At 42.1% G+C, this 20205-nt stretch overlaps 1 protein-coding gene across 12 annotated transcripts in view; it reads left to right on the top strand.

Moving 5' to 3' along the window:
• rxfp1 (relaxin family peptide receptor 1) overlaps positions 1-17992 on the top strand; it is a 57165-nt gene extending 39173 nt beyond the window's left edge. For 9 of the 12 annotated variants that reach the window (XM_061835571.1, XM_061835568.1, XM_061835567.1 and 6 more), the window contains 14 exons: positions 121-192; positions 744-815; positions 1815-1886; positions 1993-2064; positions 2158-2226; positions 4547-4618; positions 5469-5540; positions 6415-6486; positions 7492-7563; positions 8701-8772; positions 9410-9639; positions 11618-12028; positions 12273-12491; positions 14238-17992. In XM_061835571.1, the coding sequence (XP_061691555.1) occupies positions 121-192; positions 744-815; positions 1815-1886; positions 1993-2064; positions 2158-2226; positions 4547-4618; positions 5469-5540; positions 6415-6486; positions 7492-7563; positions 8701-8772; positions 9410-9639; positions 11618-12028; positions 12273-12491; positions 14238-14536 (1876 nt within the window). In that variant the 3' untranslated portion in view covers positions 14537-17992. The remainder of the gene's footprint in view (positions 1-120; positions 193-743; positions 816-1814; positions 1887-1992; positions 2065-2157; positions 2227-4546; positions 4619-5468; positions 5541-6414; positions 6487-7491; positions 7564-8700; positions 8773-9409; positions 9640-11617; positions 12029-12272; positions 12492-14237) is intronic. The other 3 variants (XR_009797201.1, XM_061835566.1, XM_061835574.1) reach the window with 3 other exon arrangements.
• Positions 17993-20205: the final 2213 nt, after the last annotated feature.

Below are 20205 nucleotides of genomic sequence, written 5' to 3'. Positions count from 1 at the left end.
TAAAAATCACCTTCAAGTCCACATCCGTATTCATGAGAATCAAGATGAGATTTATTTTATTATATATATTTTTAATGTGACTATCGCAGTGTGGTTTTATTTTTTGTCTTACACTATCAGGTCCTTGCAGAGGAACCATCTGCAGAAGCTGAAGGCAAACAGCTTCTTCATGTACCAGAGCCTGCAGAAACTGTGAGTCTCCCGTTGAGCTGCGTCGTGTATATATGAAGATGAACCATTCATATCTACTTCTGCATAAATCGTGCATTACTTCAAATGTGGCAAACCGCTCATTATTTCACTCAGCAGTGTTTCAAGCAAGATGACAATTGAATTAAAAAAAATAATACATGTAGTACATTTTGATCAGCAAAATTTCACAAATTCGGGCGTTCATTAACGTAATATAAAATGAGTCCAATCCCGGTGGGTCGGATTAAAGACCAGAGCGTACTTTGCCCACTTCCTTTAAAACGCTACTTTCGCTCCCCTATTGTCGGATTATCGCCGCACTTCAAAGCCATCAATACTGCGAACGGCGAGGACCGGGAAATGATCTTATAAAAGCTGTCCGGGTTGTCTTTGTGTGTGTGGTTTTTTTTTTTTGTGGAGGTGGGTTTTTTTTTTTTTTTTTTTTTAAAAAAAGCTTTCATTCTGCCATGAGCCACCAGGCTATACTTTGTGCTTCTTCACCGCAAGCACATTATTACACTTTTGTGTGTGTGTCTGTGTGCGCCGTGTAGGTACCTGCAGCACAACGAGATCGCAGAAGTGAATCCGGCTGCTTTCAGAGGACTGTACAATCTCACCAGGCTGTAAGTCTCCAAGCGTCACACACACAAAAAAAAAAAAATACAATTTCGGGCCCCTGCTTACGGATTGTAGCGTTTAGATAACGATCGTCCCCGGGTGCCGTTTCCACCCGCGTAGCGAAAATTGGGTACACGTCAATCATAACAAAACACACACACAAAAAAAGTGTCGTGGATCCACATCTAAAATTGAACATGAAGGGAGATAAAAATATTGCATATAAGTGTTTTTCGATGTCGGCACGGTGGATCAGCTGGTAAAGCGTTGGCCTCACGCTTCTGAGGTCTAAATTGCCCCTAGGTGTGATTGTGAGTGCGGCTGTTTCTCTCGATGTGCCCTGCGATTGGCTGGCGACCGGTTCGGGGTGTACCCCGCCTCCTGCGCGTCGACAGCTGGGATAGGCTCCGGAACTCCCCGCGACCCTTGTGAGGATAAGCGGCTAAGGAAGTGGCTGGATGGATGTTTTTCAATGTATTTAAAAGATTAAGTCATTTTTCCTCACAGAATAAATGATGGCTAGCATAAACAAAACAAGGAATTTCCTGCTTTTTTTTTGCAACATTGTAGCACTGCAATAATGCAAAAAGCTCAGATGCCCATAATTTTGTATTATATATATATATATATGGTGGGACGGTGAAGCAACTTGTTAGTCTGAGCCTCACAGTTTTGAGGATTGGGGTTCAAACCCCATCCCCGCCTGTGTGGGGTTTGCATGTTCTCCCACGTCTGTCCTCGTTTCCTCCCACATCCCAAAAACATGCAACATTAATCGGACACTCTAAATTGCCCCTAGGTATGATTGTGAGTGCGATTGTCGTCCGTTTCCGTGTGCCCTGCGATCGGTTGGCGTCCAGTTCAAGGTGGACCCTGCCTCCTGCCCAATGACAGCTGGGATCGGCTCCAGCACTCCCTCGTGAGGATAAGCGGCTGAGAAAATGGATGGATGGGTTTTTATTTACAGTAAATTTAGGTTGTTGTTTTTTTGTTTGTTTTTGTAGATACCTGAACTACAACAGGATTTCTGTGCTGATGCCTGGTGTGTTCAGGGACCTTCACAAGCTGGAGTGGCTGTATGTCAATCCGATAACGAAGAACACGCTTTTCCCCTCCTGTAAACATTCCATCCCCCCCCGACACACTCGACAATACAATCATACAGACAATTGTATGTTGTAGGATCTTGGAGAATAATAACATCCATCAAATCTCCCCTAAAGCCTTCTCGGGGCTGAACTCGCTGGTCCTGCTGTAAGTTTGTTTTTCCTCCCATTTGTTCCGTTCTTGAAATCTTCCTTCGTAATGACATGTTTGCCGTGTGTGTGTGTCCACTTTGATTGACAGGGCTTTGTTGAACAACACTCTGACAAAGCTGGATGACATCTGTCGCGAGATGGGCAGACTCAACTGGCTGTAAGTACAGGATGTCCTCACACGTGGAACGAGTTGGGTGGGGAAAATCGACTTTCTTTCCACCAAGCCACAACACAACCGCCGAACACGCTTAACTGAATCTCCAGAAAATCAAAACCAAATCAGATATCGCGGATGCAGGTTTCTGGATGAAGCCTCGCCGTCGATCGCCATCGTCACATGAAGCCGCAAAAAATCAAAACGAATGGTGATTATGGATGAAGCTGCATTACATTTTATGGTCTATCTATCTATCCATCTGTCTATCTGTCTGTCTGTCTATCTATCTATCTATCTATCTATCTATCTGTCTGTCTGTCTGTCTGTCTGTCTGTCTGTCTGTCTGTCGTCTGTCTGTCTGTCTGTCTGTCTGTCTGTCTGTCTGTCGTCTGTCTGTCTGTCTATCTGTCTATCTATCTATCTATCTATCTATCTGTCTGTCTGTCTGTCTATCTGTCTGTCTATCTGTCTATCTGTCTATCTATCTATCTGTCTGTCTGTCTGTCTGTCTGTCTGTCTGTCTGTCTGTCTATCTATCTATCTATCTATCTATCTATCTATCTATCTATCTATCTATCTATCTATCTATCCATCCATCCATCCATCCCCACCCGAATAATACAAAAAACAAAGTAACCCGTTCGGATAAAGCCATGACGGCTTTGGGCAATTGGACAAAAATCACAACTTTAACATAGATCAAAACAGGTTCAAGATAAAATGTATTCATTTTCAAAGCATTGTTTAAAGCTTTAAAAATGTAACTGAAAAGAAAAAAAAAGTTACAGTCAAGCCTCGGTTTTCGAACATCCCAGTTTTCGAACAAATCGGTTTTCGAACGAAAATTTAGAGATTTTTCTTTTTTTGCTTCTGTTTTCGAACGAAAATTGGTACTCGGACGCCCCCACAAAACCTGTAAATAATACATTGCGTGCGGCCAGACCAGCTGACCCACGACGGACTTTGTTGTGAATTCCCACGCCGGCGAAAAAACCCGGTAATAACATCGTGCGTGGCCCGGTAGTGACTGTTGTTTTTCTTGTTATCGAGGACGACCGTATTAACACCCAATCATGGCTCCAAAGAAGCCAAGTTGCTTTTTTATAGTTATTCTGCACTTTTGTTAAGAAAGTTTACTCGGTTGGGGGCCGAGTCACTACAGATACGACGATGAACTCCCAGCCTCGCGTACTCTACTACTAAAGAATACATTTTAAGCAAAAAATACATATATTTCTTGAATTATTTTATAATATAAAGTATTTTAAGTATACGTGTATTGATACTATGCAGTTTATTATCAGCTAAAAAGCTAAAGCTAAAAAAAATACTTTTAAAAAGTCTAAATTTTTAGGCTTGGAACGCATTATTTCTTTTTCCATTCATTGTAATGGGAAACATCGACTCAGTTTTCGAACAAATCACTTCTCGAACCGAGCACCGAGATATCACTGTACTCACATATTCCATTACATGCAAAAAGTGACTCACATATTGCATTACGTGCATTGTCTGCATTTTCACGTAAATGCGTTAAAAATGACTAATGTAAAAAATATCCCAGATCAAGTGTGCGGCCGTCTGGACAGTCAAATTAAATTTAAGTAATTCTGATAAATGTGTGCTATTAATGAAGCTATGTATATTCATTGCAATGTTTAAAAAATCAACAACAAAAATCAAAATTAACCTCAGGAAAATGAAAGAAAATTCTTAAAATTTTGAAGGAAGCCATATAAATGCGGACTGCTCAATCTCAAAATCAACAAAGTTCAAAAGTAGCTTTCATAAAAGCGGCGGTTGCCCTGGATTATCAGTTGAATCCTTCCAAAACACAAATCAGCCCCGATCAATGCCGACTATTGATGAGGTTTTGCAGCCACGTCGTACGTCAACCTGAGCAAATGCTCAATTTGAGGCGGAAGCTGCTATCTACGCTTATCCATTTGCATAAATCTCTCTTATCTCACTCTCTTTCTTTATGTGAGGAGGCTCCGTCTGGTGCGCTCGGTCATCTGAAAATTCTGCTCCAGAAGTCCTCCGTGATGGAACTTTCGATAAAACAAAGCTCGTTTGAACACAGCGTAGCGCTGAACTCTCTTCCCGTCAAAGCGAAAGAATTTTAAAATACCGTCTGAAAGCGAAATTGGCATCGTTTGGTATATTTGCCGCCCCTGATTAATCCAAATTCAAAAGCGTGACTGAGCTGATTAAAGAAATGGATTCACTGACAACACCAACATATACACACACATACATATTAGTTTATTATACACAACGCACACACAGTATGTTAAATCTATTTTTGATATTCTTTCAGGGATTTGGAGGGGAATCTGATCGAGACCTTGGAGAACCTGTCATTCAACTCGTGCAGTATGCTGACAGTTTTGTACGTAATCCCACTTTTGATGTACATCATTAGTGCACATTTATACACCGCCTTAATCTGAAGTACGCGTTCACTACACTGAAGTATTAATATTAATATGCATGTGCATTAATGCACATTCACACAAAAGCCACCACTGCTAAATTTGAGGTTTTCTAAATTGCTAAAACACATTCTTGAAATCTTCGCCCATTTCCTTAATACCTGTACCACAAATAAGAAAAAAATACACACAAGGATAGAAATAAAAGGAAACCATTGATCAGAGCATAAATGTGTGGAAATAATATGTAAAAAAAAAATCCTGCTCGACACTTGTTTAAAAAAAGATTGAAACAAGGTACTAGGCTTGCAGGTGTAATGGGAAATTGATGTGTTGAAGCAGCTTTTTGCGCTGCCCAATATTGGCTCCCTTCGCATCTTTAGCCACGGGCGTGATGAGTTTTCCGTTGCCCGTGTTTATTCCTCGACAGCTGCGCTCCAATTGAGTTTTTACTTTTGCCAACTGCGCTCATCGTTTTGCAACGCAAGAGCATCCGAGTGCCAAACGTGGGTGAAAATGAGCACGCAAGTTGTGTCTAACTTGGTGAAAAGTGCTTAAAGTCATACCAAAGGAGGAATTAATTCAATAAGTGGCTTGAAGACATGGAGCAGTTTGTGTTATAGAAATATTGTACGGTGTGTGTATTAGTCAACAGATTTATGACACTATTTTATGAATTTACATGCACACTATTATTTATCATCCGTTTTTTGGGGGGGGACCATTTGTCATATTTTTGTAATTCATCATTTTTGTTCAATTAAATCATTTTAAAAATGTGTTCCACTGTTTATGTGTTTTCCGCAGGGTTCTGCAGCGCAACAGGATCGGCCGCATACACGAGCAAGCTTTCTCAGTCCTCCAAAAGCTCGGAGAGTTGTGAGTGTTTTACTTGGAATAATAGGAAGAAAACATACAGTGACGCCTCGGTTTTTCGAACGTCCCCGTTTTCGAATGAAAATCGGCACTCGAACGCCCCCGACAAAACCTGATAACATATTGCGACCAGCTGACCCACGACGCGCTTTGTTGTGAATTCCCACGCTGCCGAAAAAAAAACGAAATAACATAATGCTTGCGGCGCAAGCAGCTGACCCGCCCACGACGCGTTTTGTTATTATCTATTTGAACGCCCTCCCCGAAAAAAACCCAAACGCAAATGACATAACGCGCACGCCGCAATCAGTGCACTTTTGTTATTCTGTGTAACGCAGCCCCTGTACACAGACGCGTCCCAGTAGTGACGTTTGTTTTTATTCTCATCTCATTCTCACCATCTCGTATTAACCCCAAATCATGGCTCCAAAGAAATGCTTTTTTTCCCCTCTCATTATAGTTTTTTTAAAGTTATTCCGCACTTTTGTTAATAAAAAAAGGTTTACAAGGCTGGGGGCTGAGTCACTACATGCACTCCCACCCGAGTGTACTCTAATACTAAAGCAAACATTTTAAGCAAGAAATAAATATATTTCTTAAATTATTTTATTACATAAAGTATATAAACTGTACATGTATTTCTACTTTGCAGTTTATTATCAGAAAAATGTAAAAAAAAAATGCTTTAAAAAGCGTCAATTTTTTAGCCTTGTAACGCATTATTTCTTTTTCCATTCATTGTAATGGGAAACTTCGATTCGGTTTTCGAACAATTCAAATTTTGAACCGTTTTCTGGAATGGATTGTGGTCGAGAACCGAGGCATCACTGTATTTGTGTGATTTATTATATTTCTCAATGCATTTTCCTTCACACAGGGATCTCTCCAGCAACAGGTTGATGAAAATCCCGCCTAATCTCTTTGCACATCTAGGCGATTTACTTCAACTGTGAGTTATATTTATATTGACTTTAATTCAACATATGTTCACTTGCACATAATCTGTGGATGTTCACTTGCCTGCATAGTACACACTGTTTGAATCTTATCCACTCTCCCAAAACAGTTTCAACTGGCGGCATGAAACTTTGGTAGACGTGTCTAATAACGAGAAGTTACACAATAAAGTCCCGAGAAAGACAAAAAAAACACGCTGACAAAGTCAGCCATTTTCTTTGACGTGGCTATTGTTGAGTCAGAGTACTGAAAATTAATACCCAGAAGCCAATTTTCCTGACCAACGTGAAATTTGGTCCATTTGTCTATCATGAGTCGACACATACAAAAAAAGTCTGAAAATGCCATGCCCAAAAAGACACCGAAAATTATGACTATTTTGGGTTGAATTGGCGGTTTTAGGTATGTTTTTATCATTTTCAGGAATCTCCAACCAAAATAATCAACTCCTGACACCAATTTTCCCTGGTAAAGGAAATTCTGTAGAAATGTCTATAATAACTACATCCACAAAAACTCAAAGGGAGCATTGCTTTAAAAAAACAAAACGCACGTGTTGGGATTGAAGCGGCCATTTTAGTCTCAGTTTTGCATTTCGTCATATCTGACATAGACGAAGTTGATTAAGAGATGTTTTTTTTTTTGCAATTGTTAGAAAATTTGAGCCATTATAATAATTGATAACATGATAGCGTAATAGCATAATTGCCTCGGTCATTTTTGATCACTTGCGGAAGACAAGTGAAAATGTCATTTTTATTGTAAATTTAAAAATACCAGGGAAATTATGACATTAGGCATTCGCTAATGATATACTAGACTAAATTGTGATGGAGTTTAGACCATTTTGCAAAGATTGCCTTTGACAACGTAGGATTAGGCTCGATGGAAATGTATTTTCAAACAACTGAAGCGCCACTGTGTGTCAAATGTAAAGCAATATTGTAAAGAAACAAAGAAAAAAATTGCTTAACAGGTGACCCTTTTTTTTCTGTAGAAACATTTCATATAATCCCATCAAAGAGTTGCAGGTGGATCACTTTGACAAGCTGCATAAACTGAAGTCATTGTGAGTACAGTATGTGACGTGCGTGATCCACGCCACACACACACACACATTTCACATTCATAACTTGTGTAGTTTTTTTTGGATTTTGTGAGTTTTCACTTTCTGTGTTCTCCTTTTGTGGATAATTTCACCGTTGCGTCATTCCACCAAAGGAGGTTTTAATGTGACGGCTTTTATTGTGTCGGGTGTAAAGCGGTGCACGCGCCGTAACCGCAAATGCAATCGAACGCGAGGCCGTTTCGCCAGTTTCCACTCTTATAGGGGAATTTGCGCTTCAATTAAGATTAATCAATATTGTTTGATTAATTGGTTGAAGTGACGTGACTGGTGTGTCTCAACACTCCTAACAAATTGACATAAAATGGCTGAGATAGCTACTTTCCAACAGATGTACAGGCAGCCGTTCAGGAGTTGTTTTTTATTATTATTATTATTATTTGTTTTGCCTATAATTAAACTATTTTTTTTCTTAAGAAACCCCACATACAAGTCATCAATTTAATTTAGAATTTTATTTCATGATTCTTTTTGGAGGGTTTTTTTTTTATTTGCTGTATTTTTACAATTTATGTTGCTGTTATTTAATGAATAAATAGAATGTATATTGTATATTGTACATTGATTATAAATTTGAATGTATTAAAACTAATTCCTAATTATTTAATGTACTCATTAAATACACAATTATATATTACTGTTTATTGTTTCATCAATTTAATTTAAATTATTATTACAATTATGATGAAAAAAAAATTAAACTCAAGATAATTACACTTATTATTCACATTTTATTATAAATTAAATGTGGCGACCCCTAACTGGACAGAAGAAGAAAATGTATTTAATATCATATTTTAACTATATGAAAATTATTTAATATAATGTAGCAGATCTTTTTTTATTATCTCAACAATACTTTTCATTCTTTCATCTTCCATTCCGCTTATCCTCACAAGTGTCGCTGGAGCTACTCCCAGCAATCTTTGGGCAGGAGGCGGGGTACACCCTGAATTGTTTGCCAGCCAATCACAGATTGTATTGAATGTTTTTAGTCATTTAACATTTGATAGTTTCTCTTTGTTTTCTGAGTTTTAGTTCCAAGTCTTATTTTACGTCTGATCTGTTTTTGTTCTCCAGGAGCATCGAGGGCATCGAAATTGCCAACATCCAACGCCGGATGTTCGAGCCTCTTAAACACCTGACCCACATGTGAGTACGACACCGCCACTCCATCGGATCCCTCCGTCCCTCTCTCCGCGTTAATCTGGGATTTTACTACGGAAGTAGACACGCATCACAGTTGTTCATCTTTTACACCAATTGGAAAATTACGAAAACCATGTCATCTATACAGTGGGATTTTTATATGGGGGGGGGGGTTAAAATATATATTTGTAAAATTTCAGACCCCTCCATGATTTCTAAGTGGGACAACTTGCGATACAGCAGGGTGTTCAAATACTTATTTTCTCCACGGTATATGTTGATTGACAATGTAGTGATTCGTTTGACCTGGAAGCCCAAAGGGGAACCTTGTTTCGGGAAGTGTTTTTCGAAGAACGTTTGTACCCCGGATGTGTTCTTACTTCGCCTGATCATTTCCTGATTGAGACGATCTCAATTACTGAACTGTTGCGCCTCGTTATTGGTCATTCTGTTCTTTTTGTGACGTTTCAAATCACAAATGTGCTGAAAAACTATTTGAAATGCGGGCGCTTTTCCGGCACAATTGATATAGCACATCTCTCGGCGCCTAATCAGAGGAAATGACTCGACTGCTGCAAGATGAAGTCGCCTGATTATTTTTAACGGATTTTCTTTGCGCGTGTGTGCGCGCGTTTGGCAGCTACTTCAAAAAGTTCCAGTACTGCGGCTACGCGCCCCACGTGCGCAGCTGCAAGCCCAACACGGACGGCATCTCGTCCTTCGAGGACCTGCTGGCCAACATCGTGCTGAGGGTCTTCGTCTGGGTGGTCTCGGCCACCACCTGCTTCGGCAACATCTTCGTCATCTGCATGCGCTCGTACATCCGCTCGGAGAACAAGCTGCACGCCATGTGCATCATCTCCCTCTGCTGTGAGTTGGCCTGACGATTACGAGTGCGGTGATGTTCCTTTTATATCAGGAAGGTAGATATTTATTTGACGATTAATAGACAGAATAGTAATTTGTCTACTTTACCGATTATTTGATTTGAAAAGTTAACAAGTGAGATTGCAAAGCCATCCATCCATTTTCTTCGGCTTACCCGAGGTCAGGTCGCAGGGCAGTGGTAACTTTAGCAGGGAAGTCCAGACTTCCGTCTCGAGATCCACTTCCTCCAGCTCCAGAAACCTTAAGCGTTCCCAAGCAGGCCAGGAGACATAGTCTCTCCAGCGTCTGCTGGGGCGTCCCCGGGGTCTTCACCCGGTGGGACATGCCCGGGACACCTCGCAAATCCTAAACAGATGACCGACCCAAATCCTCTAGCTCCTCTCAATGCGGAGGAGCAGCGGCTCTACTCTGAACCCCTTCCGGATGACCGAGCTTCTCACCCCGTCTCTAAGGGAGAGCCCGGACACCCTGCGGAGGAAACTCATTTCGGCCGCTTGTATCCGGGATTCTTGTTCTTTCGGTCACAACCCACAGCTCGTGACCATAGGTGAGGGGAGGAACGTAGATCAATCAGTAAATTGAGAGCTTTGCCTTTCGACTTCACAATGGACCAATACAAAGTCCGGATTAGGGTTCCACCGATCTGCCTGTCGCTCTCCGGTGCCATTCTCACCCCACTCGTGAGCAAGACCCCAAGATATTTGAACTCCTCCACTTGGGGCAACTTCTCATCCCCAACCTCGAGGGCGCTCTCCACCTTTTTTTGACTGAGGACCTTAGTCTCACATTTGGAGGTCCTGATTCTCATCCCAGCCTGTCAAGAACCTCCGGTACGGGGCTGGAAGCAAATGCAGGACTTCGAGGCAGAGGCATGATGTTCAATGTGGTTTATACCGGAAACTGGGTCATACACGGTGTAGCAGTCCGGACAAGGCAGAGGCACAGAAACACTAGGCTAGGCGGGATCTAAAAGACATACAGAGAGGGTTTGATGACTCTGAAGAAAACTAACTAACTCAACAGGACAGGATCAAACCAAAAGGGCACGGAATCGCTGTGACTAGGGTTACTCTAACTCACCCGGAGAAGCAGAGAATCCCACAAGCAGTGAATGCAACTCACTAACACAAAGCAATGAACAGGCAAATGCCAGTGATAAAAACTGTGCTCATGACGCAGCGGCTTCACACTCAGATGTAAACCGTTCCTGTGAGAGTTGGAGATCACTGCTTAATGAAGCCCACAGAACCACATCATGTGAAAAAAGCAGAGATGCAAGACTGAGGGCCACTAAACCGAACCCCATCTATGTCTTGGCTGCTCCTAGAGATTCTGTCGTCTTGGCGGAGTCCAACCCTCACCGGAAACGAGTGTCACTTAATGCCGGCAATGAGGACCAAACACCAACACCGGTCGTACAGAGAATCCAGAACCCGTATCAGGGGGTTCGGCACCCCCCACAGGACTCCCCGACTGACCCAGTTGAACAATAACTTAAAATATTCGTGTGTAGCTTGAAGGTACAATTACTGAGCTTCACGGCAGGCTGACTCCCCTCACAGGGATTGCATAATGGCGACGTCCGTGAAACGCAATGCAGATGAGCGGAGCCAAATGAGTACCGGTACTTCAGTATGTAAATAAGTGGACCGTTTTCAAGTGCACTTCTCTACACAGTCTTAGATGCTAAAAATGGGCCCAGAATGGAGTCCACAAGTTGTGCTTCAGACTCTCTCAGAGTTTGGTTTGATTTATGTAGGAATAATACGCAGAGCGGTGCAGTAAACAGCTACAATATAAATTACCAAGTGAAAGAACAGTGTACTCAGTTATTCAGACACACACACTTACACATCCATCCATTTTCTGAGCCACTTATCCTCACAAGGGTCTGTGAGACCAATAGTCACGTGAGTATTGAATATTACTAGTAAATAATCCTTCCATGTTCCCTTCTCAGGCGCGGATGGGTTGATGGGCATCTACCTGTTCATGATTGGCGCGTACGACCTGAAGTTCCGCGGCGAGTACAACCGCCACGCCCAAGCCTGGATGGACAGCGGCCAGTGCCAGGTGGTGGGCTCCCTGGCCATGCTGTCCACCGAGGTGTCGGTCTTGCTCCTCACCTATCTGACTCTGGAAAAGTACATCTGCATCGTGTACCCCTTCCGCTACCTGACGCCGGGCTGGCGCCGTACCGTGACGATGCTCCTGGGCATCTGGGTCTTCGGGTTCATGGTGGCTTTCCTGCCCCTGGCCTGCAAGGGACTGTTCCGGAACTTCTACGGTACCAACGGCGTGTGCTTCCCGCTGCACTCGGAGCAGCCCGAGACGCTCTGGACGCACATATACTCCATCGTCATCTTCCTGGGTGAGCCGGATTAAGGGTATGGGGTTTGACATCACTTGAATTTCAGCGAATCCAGTTCCTCATTTCAGTTCCGTTCAGTTGGGGGCTGCGTCAAAAACGTTTGCATGGTTTTAATAAAGAGTGTCTGGTCAGGTGATCCAGTACACTATTCACATACGTCGAGCTGTCTCTGACGAGATTTGGCTGAGCTATCCCGCAGTTTTTTAGTTTGTTTAAAGTATCTGTCTCTACCGCCCCCTTCCAGGTCTTAACCTAGTGGCATTCCTGATCATCGTACTGTCGTACGCCAGCATGTTCTACAACATCCAGCGCACGGGAACGCAGACCACCAAGTACAGCAACCACATCAAGAATGAGGTGACCATCGCCAAACGCTTCTTCTCCATTGTCATCACAGACTCACTCTGCTGGATCCCCATTTTCGTCCTCAAGATCCTGTCCTTGCTGCAGGTGGAGATTCCCGGTATAGTACGCCGCAGGCTTTCCGTACCATACTGTTACGATACCGTCCTCTAGGTGGCGTAAATTCACATTACAACAGAAGGGAGCTGTCTTTTTTACAATCCAAGCAATACGTTTTAATTTTTTCAAGCGTTTGCGTTTTTACGGGTGAGGGTTTTCAGGATACAGTGAAGAAAGTATTTATATAAGTATTTGAACACCCTGCTATATTGCAAGTTCTCCCACTTAGAAATCATGGAAGGATCTGAAATTTTCATCGTAGGTGCATGACCACTGTGAGAGAGATCATCTCTAGATAAAGAAATAAAGGAAAAATCCAGAAATCACAATGTATGATTCTTTTTTTTAAAGATTTATTTGTGTGATTCAGCTGCAAATAAATATTTGAACACCTGAGAAAACCAATGTTAATATTTGGTATAGTAGCCTTTGTTTGCAATTACAGAGGATATTGGCCCACTCCTCTACACAGATCTTCTCTAGATCAGACAGGTTTCTGGGCTTGTCGTTGAGAAACACGGAGTTTCAGCTCCCTCCAAAGATTTTCTATTGGGTTTAGGTCTGGAGACTGACTAGGCCATGCCAGAACCTTGATATGCTTCTTACAGAGCCACTCCTTGGTTTTCCTGGCTGTGTGCTTTGGGTCATTGTCGTGTTGAAAGACCCAGGCCTCATCTTCAATGCTCTGACTGAGGGAAAGAGGTTGTTCCCCAAGATCTCACAATACATGGCAACGGTCATCTTCTGCTTAATGCAGTGCAGTCGTCCTGTCCCATGTGCAGAAAAACGCCCCCAAAGCATGATGCTATCATCCCGATGCTTCACAGTAGGGATGGAACTCATCATTTGTCTACCTCCAAACACGGTTAGTGGAATTATGACCAAAAAGTTAAATTTTGGTCTCATCTGACCACAAAACCTTCTCCCATGACTCCTCCTTATCATCCAAATGGTCATTGGCAAACTTAAGACGGCCTTGACGTGGTGATTGAAGCAGGGGAACCTTCCGTGCCGTGCAGGATTTCAAACCATGACGTCTTAGTGTGTTAGCAACAGTCACCTTGGAAACGGTGGTCCCAGCTCTTTTCAGGTCATTGACCAAGTCCTGTCGTGTGGTCCTGAGCTGATTCCTCACCTTCCTAAGGATCATTGAGACCCCACGAGGTGATCTCTTGCATGGGGCTCCACTCCGATTGAGCTTGACCGTCATGTTTCGCTTCTTCCATTTTCTAATGATTGCTCCAACAGTGGACATTTTTTCATTTTTTTTAAAAATCTCACATTGTGATTTCTGGATCTTTCTTTTTGGATGATCTCTCTCACAGTGGACATGCACCTACGATGAAAATTTCAAACCTCTTGATGACTTCTTAGTGGGAGAACTTCCAATTTATCAGGTTGTTCAAATTCCTATCTTCTTCACTGTACATGTTAGTTTTTAAGGGTTAGGATCTGGGTGATAAGGGTTAGCTTTTTATGAGGAAAATGAAATGATCATGTGTGAAAGACGTCTTCGTGTCTTTGAGGACTTGTTTTCCTTAGACGGGCAACTTGTGTTTTTGCATTGATGAACACATTTAGATGGGAGTGCTAATCCATTACCAGGCACGCTTTCTTTTGTCCTTCTTTGAATTTGGAGAATTAATTTGTTTGCTAAATTGCTTTCAATGACGTGCTTTGGTTAAATTCTCAAAGCAAACAGCATGAAAACCAAACCTAATTAGCTTTTCCCCGCCATCTCCCGCAGGCACAATTACCTCGTGGGTGGTGATCTTCATCCTCCCCATCAACAGCGCCCTCAACCCCATCCTTTACACGCTGACCACCCGTCCCTTCAGGGAGACCCTGATGCAGGTGTGGGCCAACTACAGGCAGCGCAGGCCGGCGGTGGCCAGCCACCCCATCCATCAGCCCTCGCTCACCTGGCAGGAAATGTGGCCCCTGCAGGACTCCAGCCCGGCGGCGGGGGGGCGTCGGGACACGGCCGACGCGCCCCCCGCCAAGCTCGTCAGCCTGGCGGAAAATAACACCAGCGTCCCCGTGTGAACCTGCGTTGGTGTGACTCATCTGTGCTAAACTGGAAAGTCGGTGGCGTGCAGACCTCTCCTGTGGTTGAACAGTCCTGAATAAGTGTGGTGGAGGGTGATATCGTTCCGCTCCAGTCCTGTAGGTGGCGACCTCACAGAGTGGATACCTGATGCCTGCTGGTTTTCTTGGCCCAGATGTAAGCAGACCGTAACCACTGATTTGTAAAAAAAAAAAAAAAAAAAGACTGGATAGCACATAGACATAGAGCGGGTATGTCAATTGGTCGAACCCAGTTGGCCACCATCTTGGTACTCCCAAAACATGTGGCGGACACGGTTTACAGGTTGGATTATGGCGGGGTTTTTCTACAAAGTTTGGCACATAGAATTAAAACTGCTCGCGTGAGCTTGACATTTATTCAGTTCTGGTAACATGAAGGATTTTTTAATTCGACTTGATAAGCCAAAAAAGGCGAAGTGCAAAGGAAAAACATAGGACACTGTGACTAGCAAGAAAACTTGTGTATTACCTCGGGCCCGATTTCCGTGACATGTTAACTTTTCCCAAAATACGCTGTGAAGCACAATCATCGTAACGTAGCAAAAAACTAAAAAAAAAAACATTACATTTTAAGTCAATCAGTTAATCAAATACATGCCAAACGCATTATTCATTTGTTGTCTCTGCGACGTCCTATTTCAGACAGAAAATTTAATATCGTTTCCTCGCATTTGAAAATCTAATTCAATTTGTTCTGTATTATGAAATTCATTACAAATTTCACAGAAAATGTGTTTTCTTGCTTATCCCAAGATGAAGTTTTGGAAAATATTTGCATCGGTTTTTCGCGAAAAAAAAAGTCGGCCTATGAAGGCGAAGCAGAGAGTGAACAGCGAACAACAACTGTCAATAAAACTTTGTTCAAGTGAATTAAGCGCATCCGAAAATTTTAAAAACAACCTTTACAAACAAACTTTAACAGTGTCAAAGTAAATCTTTCTAACTTACCTGTGGAATGTTTTCTCACAGCCACGAAACTGGCGATTAACTCAGTTAATGCCTGTCGCTGCACAGGTTGGCACGATTGTTTTGGGAGTATCAAGATGGCGGATGGCGACTTCAGTTTTGGTGGCCAATGAGCCATCCAGTCTTTCTTTTTTTTAAAATTCTTTTTTTAGATCAGCGACCGTAACAGTGACAAACGATCTACAACTCAAATTCTACACTGCGTTGCTCCAACTCTGCTGATTTTGTCTTTTTTCCTGTTGGATTAAAAAAAAAAAAAAAATCATATTAGCTGGCCAGTATGAAAGGGGCTCATGTGAGAAGCTATGAATAAGCATTCAAAAGTTAGAATGTTGGAGAACAGATGTGGAAAAAAATCCTAAAATTACAACAACAAAAAAATGGGCATAGCATTAGCTCAAAAAAAAAAGTCTGAATGTTTGATTACTGACATCTGCACATGAGCAGAGAAGGAATCTTTACAATGTGACATTGCAGTGCTTAGTTTTGGCTTATCTTGTTGGAAAAAAACGTTGGATGCCAGAAAAGTATAAGTTGACTTCGTTCTAGGGTTGGAAACAATGGATAACGCGAGCGCTTACAAACAAATCTCACGGGTGCTCCATAACCGGCCCGACGTTGCCGACCGATGCAGCAGTCGGTCGGCTTGGCGTCTCGCGCCTTAACAAGGACGACGAAAAACAATCAAAGATGTAAACAGGGCAGAAGTTCCGAGCTGGTGATTTGCACAGAACGATTTTCAACGCACCACGGAAACAAAATAATAGAATAAAGTAATGTACAAGTGAGCAGCTTTGGAATGCCGTAGACCGGTTCAGCAACAGATGTTGACTTTCATGCCACAAGGCAACAGGCGCGAGCATGCTAACAGGATTAGCACACAATCCAACAACAACGCTACTATTTCTACCTCTGGAATCCAAAAACTGCGTTCACACTGCTGCGGATCGATACCAATTTTTTTAACCGTGATTTTTTTTCAGTTCACAGTGTACGGTACAAAAAAAAAAAAAAATTATAATCCAGACATCTTTCATATGCGGTTATAATTTGGATATGTAACTGATGCGAGTGATTACACTCATCCATCTACATTATAAATTGCATTTTAAAAAAAATGTGTAATGTCGTCGACATAAAGAGATCGCATTTCACACACAAAAAAAGTAATTTATTATTATTTGAAAAAAACATTGGGAATCGTGCCCTGCAGTGTGAACGTAGCCTAAGCTAGTTAGGATATTTTGAGTACAATTACATCCAGGTACAGTATACATACTCACAATGGACACTTTAGATATATTTATGTATTTATTTATGTATTTATTCATCTTTACCCATGGACACTTTTGGTGTATGAAAGACAGGATTGTTATGATCATTAAAATGAAAGTGTTTCAACATTCCCAAGCGTCATCCAAACGGAGACGTTAAAGACTGTCAAATACAACTAAAATAAAGTAAGACTACTCACGCAAACATTGGATTTCCAGGTAAAACAATTTGTTTGCTCGACAACGTGACGAGCAATCACGGTCGAATGAAATTACTTCTTCCGGGGTTCACGTACACGACGGCGTATTAAAGCCGCCAGCAAATTGCATTTAAACGGACTGACTTTTACATTCGCTGTTAATTTGTCGCATCGTTTTGCTCCTTTTTTCAAATTTAAGCGGCGGCTACCTCAACTCGTGTATAAGTGCTTCACCGGCAGCTCAAAAGTGATAAGCATAGCATCGTAAAATGAAAGTTAAATGAGAAATATTTCGGTGACTCACAGTGTTGGTGTTGTTAGATTGTCCTCAAACGTTCAGGGATTAATTATGTCATAACGCAAGAGAAAAACATCCTCTAATTTAATTTGATTTCATTAAATATCCAAATCAAATAATAATGCAATTTTTTTTGAGTGACCACCCTAAAATGGTTAATTTCTTTTACTAATAAGTGCTGCTGTTTTACATTTTCTATTAATATTTTTAAAAAATTTGACTTTTATTTTATTACAGAGTACTCCTGCTATACCGTGGTTCACGCTTCGCAGTCCCGTCACAGTTTTTATTTTATTTTTCTACACTGTGCAATATTTTTATCAGTTGATACATTTGTGTGTTTGTATCATTTTCAAAATGTGTTTAAAGACCTTCAAAAAAATAATTTAAGTGCCGTAAATGCTTTCAAAATATGTCTAGGGTGTATTAAAAGAAAAAAAATAACAGGGTATTTTTGTATTATGGATTTCATGTATTGCTGGGACAGCCGGGAACGTACAGTAACCCCAGTGATGGAGGGCAGGGTTAGTACCATTTTTCCGTCCCGGATGAAAATGTATTTCAATAACATTTTGAAAAAATGAAATCATACTTGTAACATTTTTTTTGAAAGGGGAAATCCAGTGCTTTGCATGAACAGTGTATCCAATAGCTCATGGAATATGCACCCTATTTTGATAATGTGATGTTAAATCCTCTCTCGTTTAATAAAGTTTTGAGAAGATTTTTATCGACAATTACGAATTTTCAGGGGCGCTGCCATTTTCGCGAGTCACGTGATCTACGTGGGCGTATGTGACCTGTACCGTGCCGCAACAAAGGCTCGATTACATGGGACACCATTTATGCCCAGCAATGATTCCTCGGATTTAAAGGCCCCCGCCGGGCCGTTAGCCGAGCTTCGGCGGCGTCAAGACGCCTTTAGCTGAGCTTTGGCGGCGACGGCGGAGGCCGTTAGCCTAGCTTCGGCGTCCGGGGCTAACGGCCTCCGCCGCCGCTAAAGCTTCGCTAAAGGCCTGCCGCCGGAGCTCGCTCGTCAGGCTCCGCGTCATTCCCGTCCGAAGAACCATCCGCAGTTGCCGGCCCGGAGCTCCCGGGCGCCTTTGTTTACGCACGGATGTCACACGCAGGCCTCCGAGTAGTCAGATTTTGCGTCATTCTGCCCGAAAAACCATCCGAATATTCAAAATGAAATACAGCCACAGGTTCAAATCTGTACCGAAGTATTCCTCCGTCTTCGCGATCAACCGATGCTGCCATTTCTTCATCGGATGAGGATAAATCCGAGCATAAATGGTGTCCCGTGTAATCGGGCATTTGGAACCCCACGTAACATCACATCCGCTCACGTAGGTCATGTGACTTGCGAAAATGGCAGCGCCACTGAAAATTCGCAATTGTCGATAAAAATCTTCTCCAAACACTCTTAATGAGAGAGGATTTAACATCGCATTGTCAAAATAGAGTACATATTACGTGACGTATTGGATACATTGTTCGTGCAAACCACCGGAATTCCCCTTGAAAGAACCTGTTTTGATTATTCCCGAAATGAGGTTAATTTTCTCCAAATTCCACTGCATTGCATGTGTAACTAACACTTAAGTACAATTTCAAGTTGCATTACCCAGCTGGTCTGGGATTTGCCATTGGACACGCAACAGTAGAATTTCACACCGGTCGGGACATTTAGACGCTTGACTCTCAGCATACGATGTTTTTATGGATTCCTATGGAAATCATTTCTCCCCCACGGACTTTGTAAATATAAACATTTGTTGCTGATGTTCTGTTGTTGCCTGTATGTGTGTTTTTAAGTCATTTTTAGTGTTGTTGATGGGAGAATTTTTTTTTTTTTTATGGGTGCAGTGTCTGTAGTAATTGACTTTAATGTGACAAATTAAAATTACAAAAAGTGTCTGTGCATTTTTTGTTTTTAAATCTAAATTCACCCACCTTGGATTTGCGGAAAAACATATTTTCTCTGCAAAAAGAATCGCTCAGTGGCCAGCTAGACCTCTTCACAAATTATTCACGACGGCCTTCAGGCTTCGTCTTCCGTGCCCGAAGTTTCGGGATTTCGTTTATTGCTACCGCCTGACATAATTAACCCGTATATCAATGAGTGTTGACCGTAACTGAATTCCCACCATATTTTTTTTTTTTTCATCAAGTCGAAATCTAAATTACCGCCCGTGTTCCCTTGAAGCAGTTGACCTCGCACGTCATTTCCAGACATTTCAATTATTGAAGCGAGGAGAGAGTAGAAAGGAGAGAAGGTTTAAAAAAAAAAAAAACAATAATAATAATTTACTCTCTACTCAGTCACGCTGACCTGGTCCAATTGACGGACTGAGACAGGTAACTTCGGGTTAAAGGCAGTCCCCAGTCAGTCGTGTCTCATGCCGCGAGGGGCCAAGACCACTTGCCGGAGCCGCAAAATAGGCTCGCGCTCTTTTTTTTTGCCTTCACCGTGAACACTTTCTATAGAGCTCGTGCAGCTAAGTCATAACGTCACGTGACTTTTGTTTAGGTCGCCATATTGCCGGTCAAGCTACGCATTGCTAAATTCTAAGTCGATTCGGAGACGACACGGAAATATGTCTTGGAGCACGACGCCCAGAATCTTGTCCGATACCGTCATACATTTAGAAGGTGAAAATAAACGACGGTACGTGGAAAAATTAGATAAACTCTGCATAGAGGACCTGTATTTAATGCCGAAGTCGATGTTTTCGCCGATAAGAAATTGGACTGTTAATTCGCTTCCCCTCGTCTTGGACAACTGGATCTACACGTGGATCCGGTGAGTAAGTCACCGAGATTTACACGGAAAAGTTTGAAAGCGTATAAAAGTCTGGACGCGTATGAATACTTTGTTGCTGGATC

The sequence above is a fragment of the Syngnathoides biaculeatus genome, chromosome 11, assembly GCF_019802595.1.
Source record: "Syngnathoides biaculeatus isolate LvHL_M chromosome 11, ASM1980259v1, whole genome shotgun sequence".
NCBI classification, from domain to species: domain Eukaryota; kingdom Metazoa; phylum Chordata; class Actinopteri; order Syngnathiformes; family Syngnathidae; genus Syngnathoides; species Syngnathoides biaculeatus.
The sequence above is the reverse complement of the archived record's forward strand: the minus strand, read 5'-3'. Positions and strand labels throughout refer to the sequence as shown.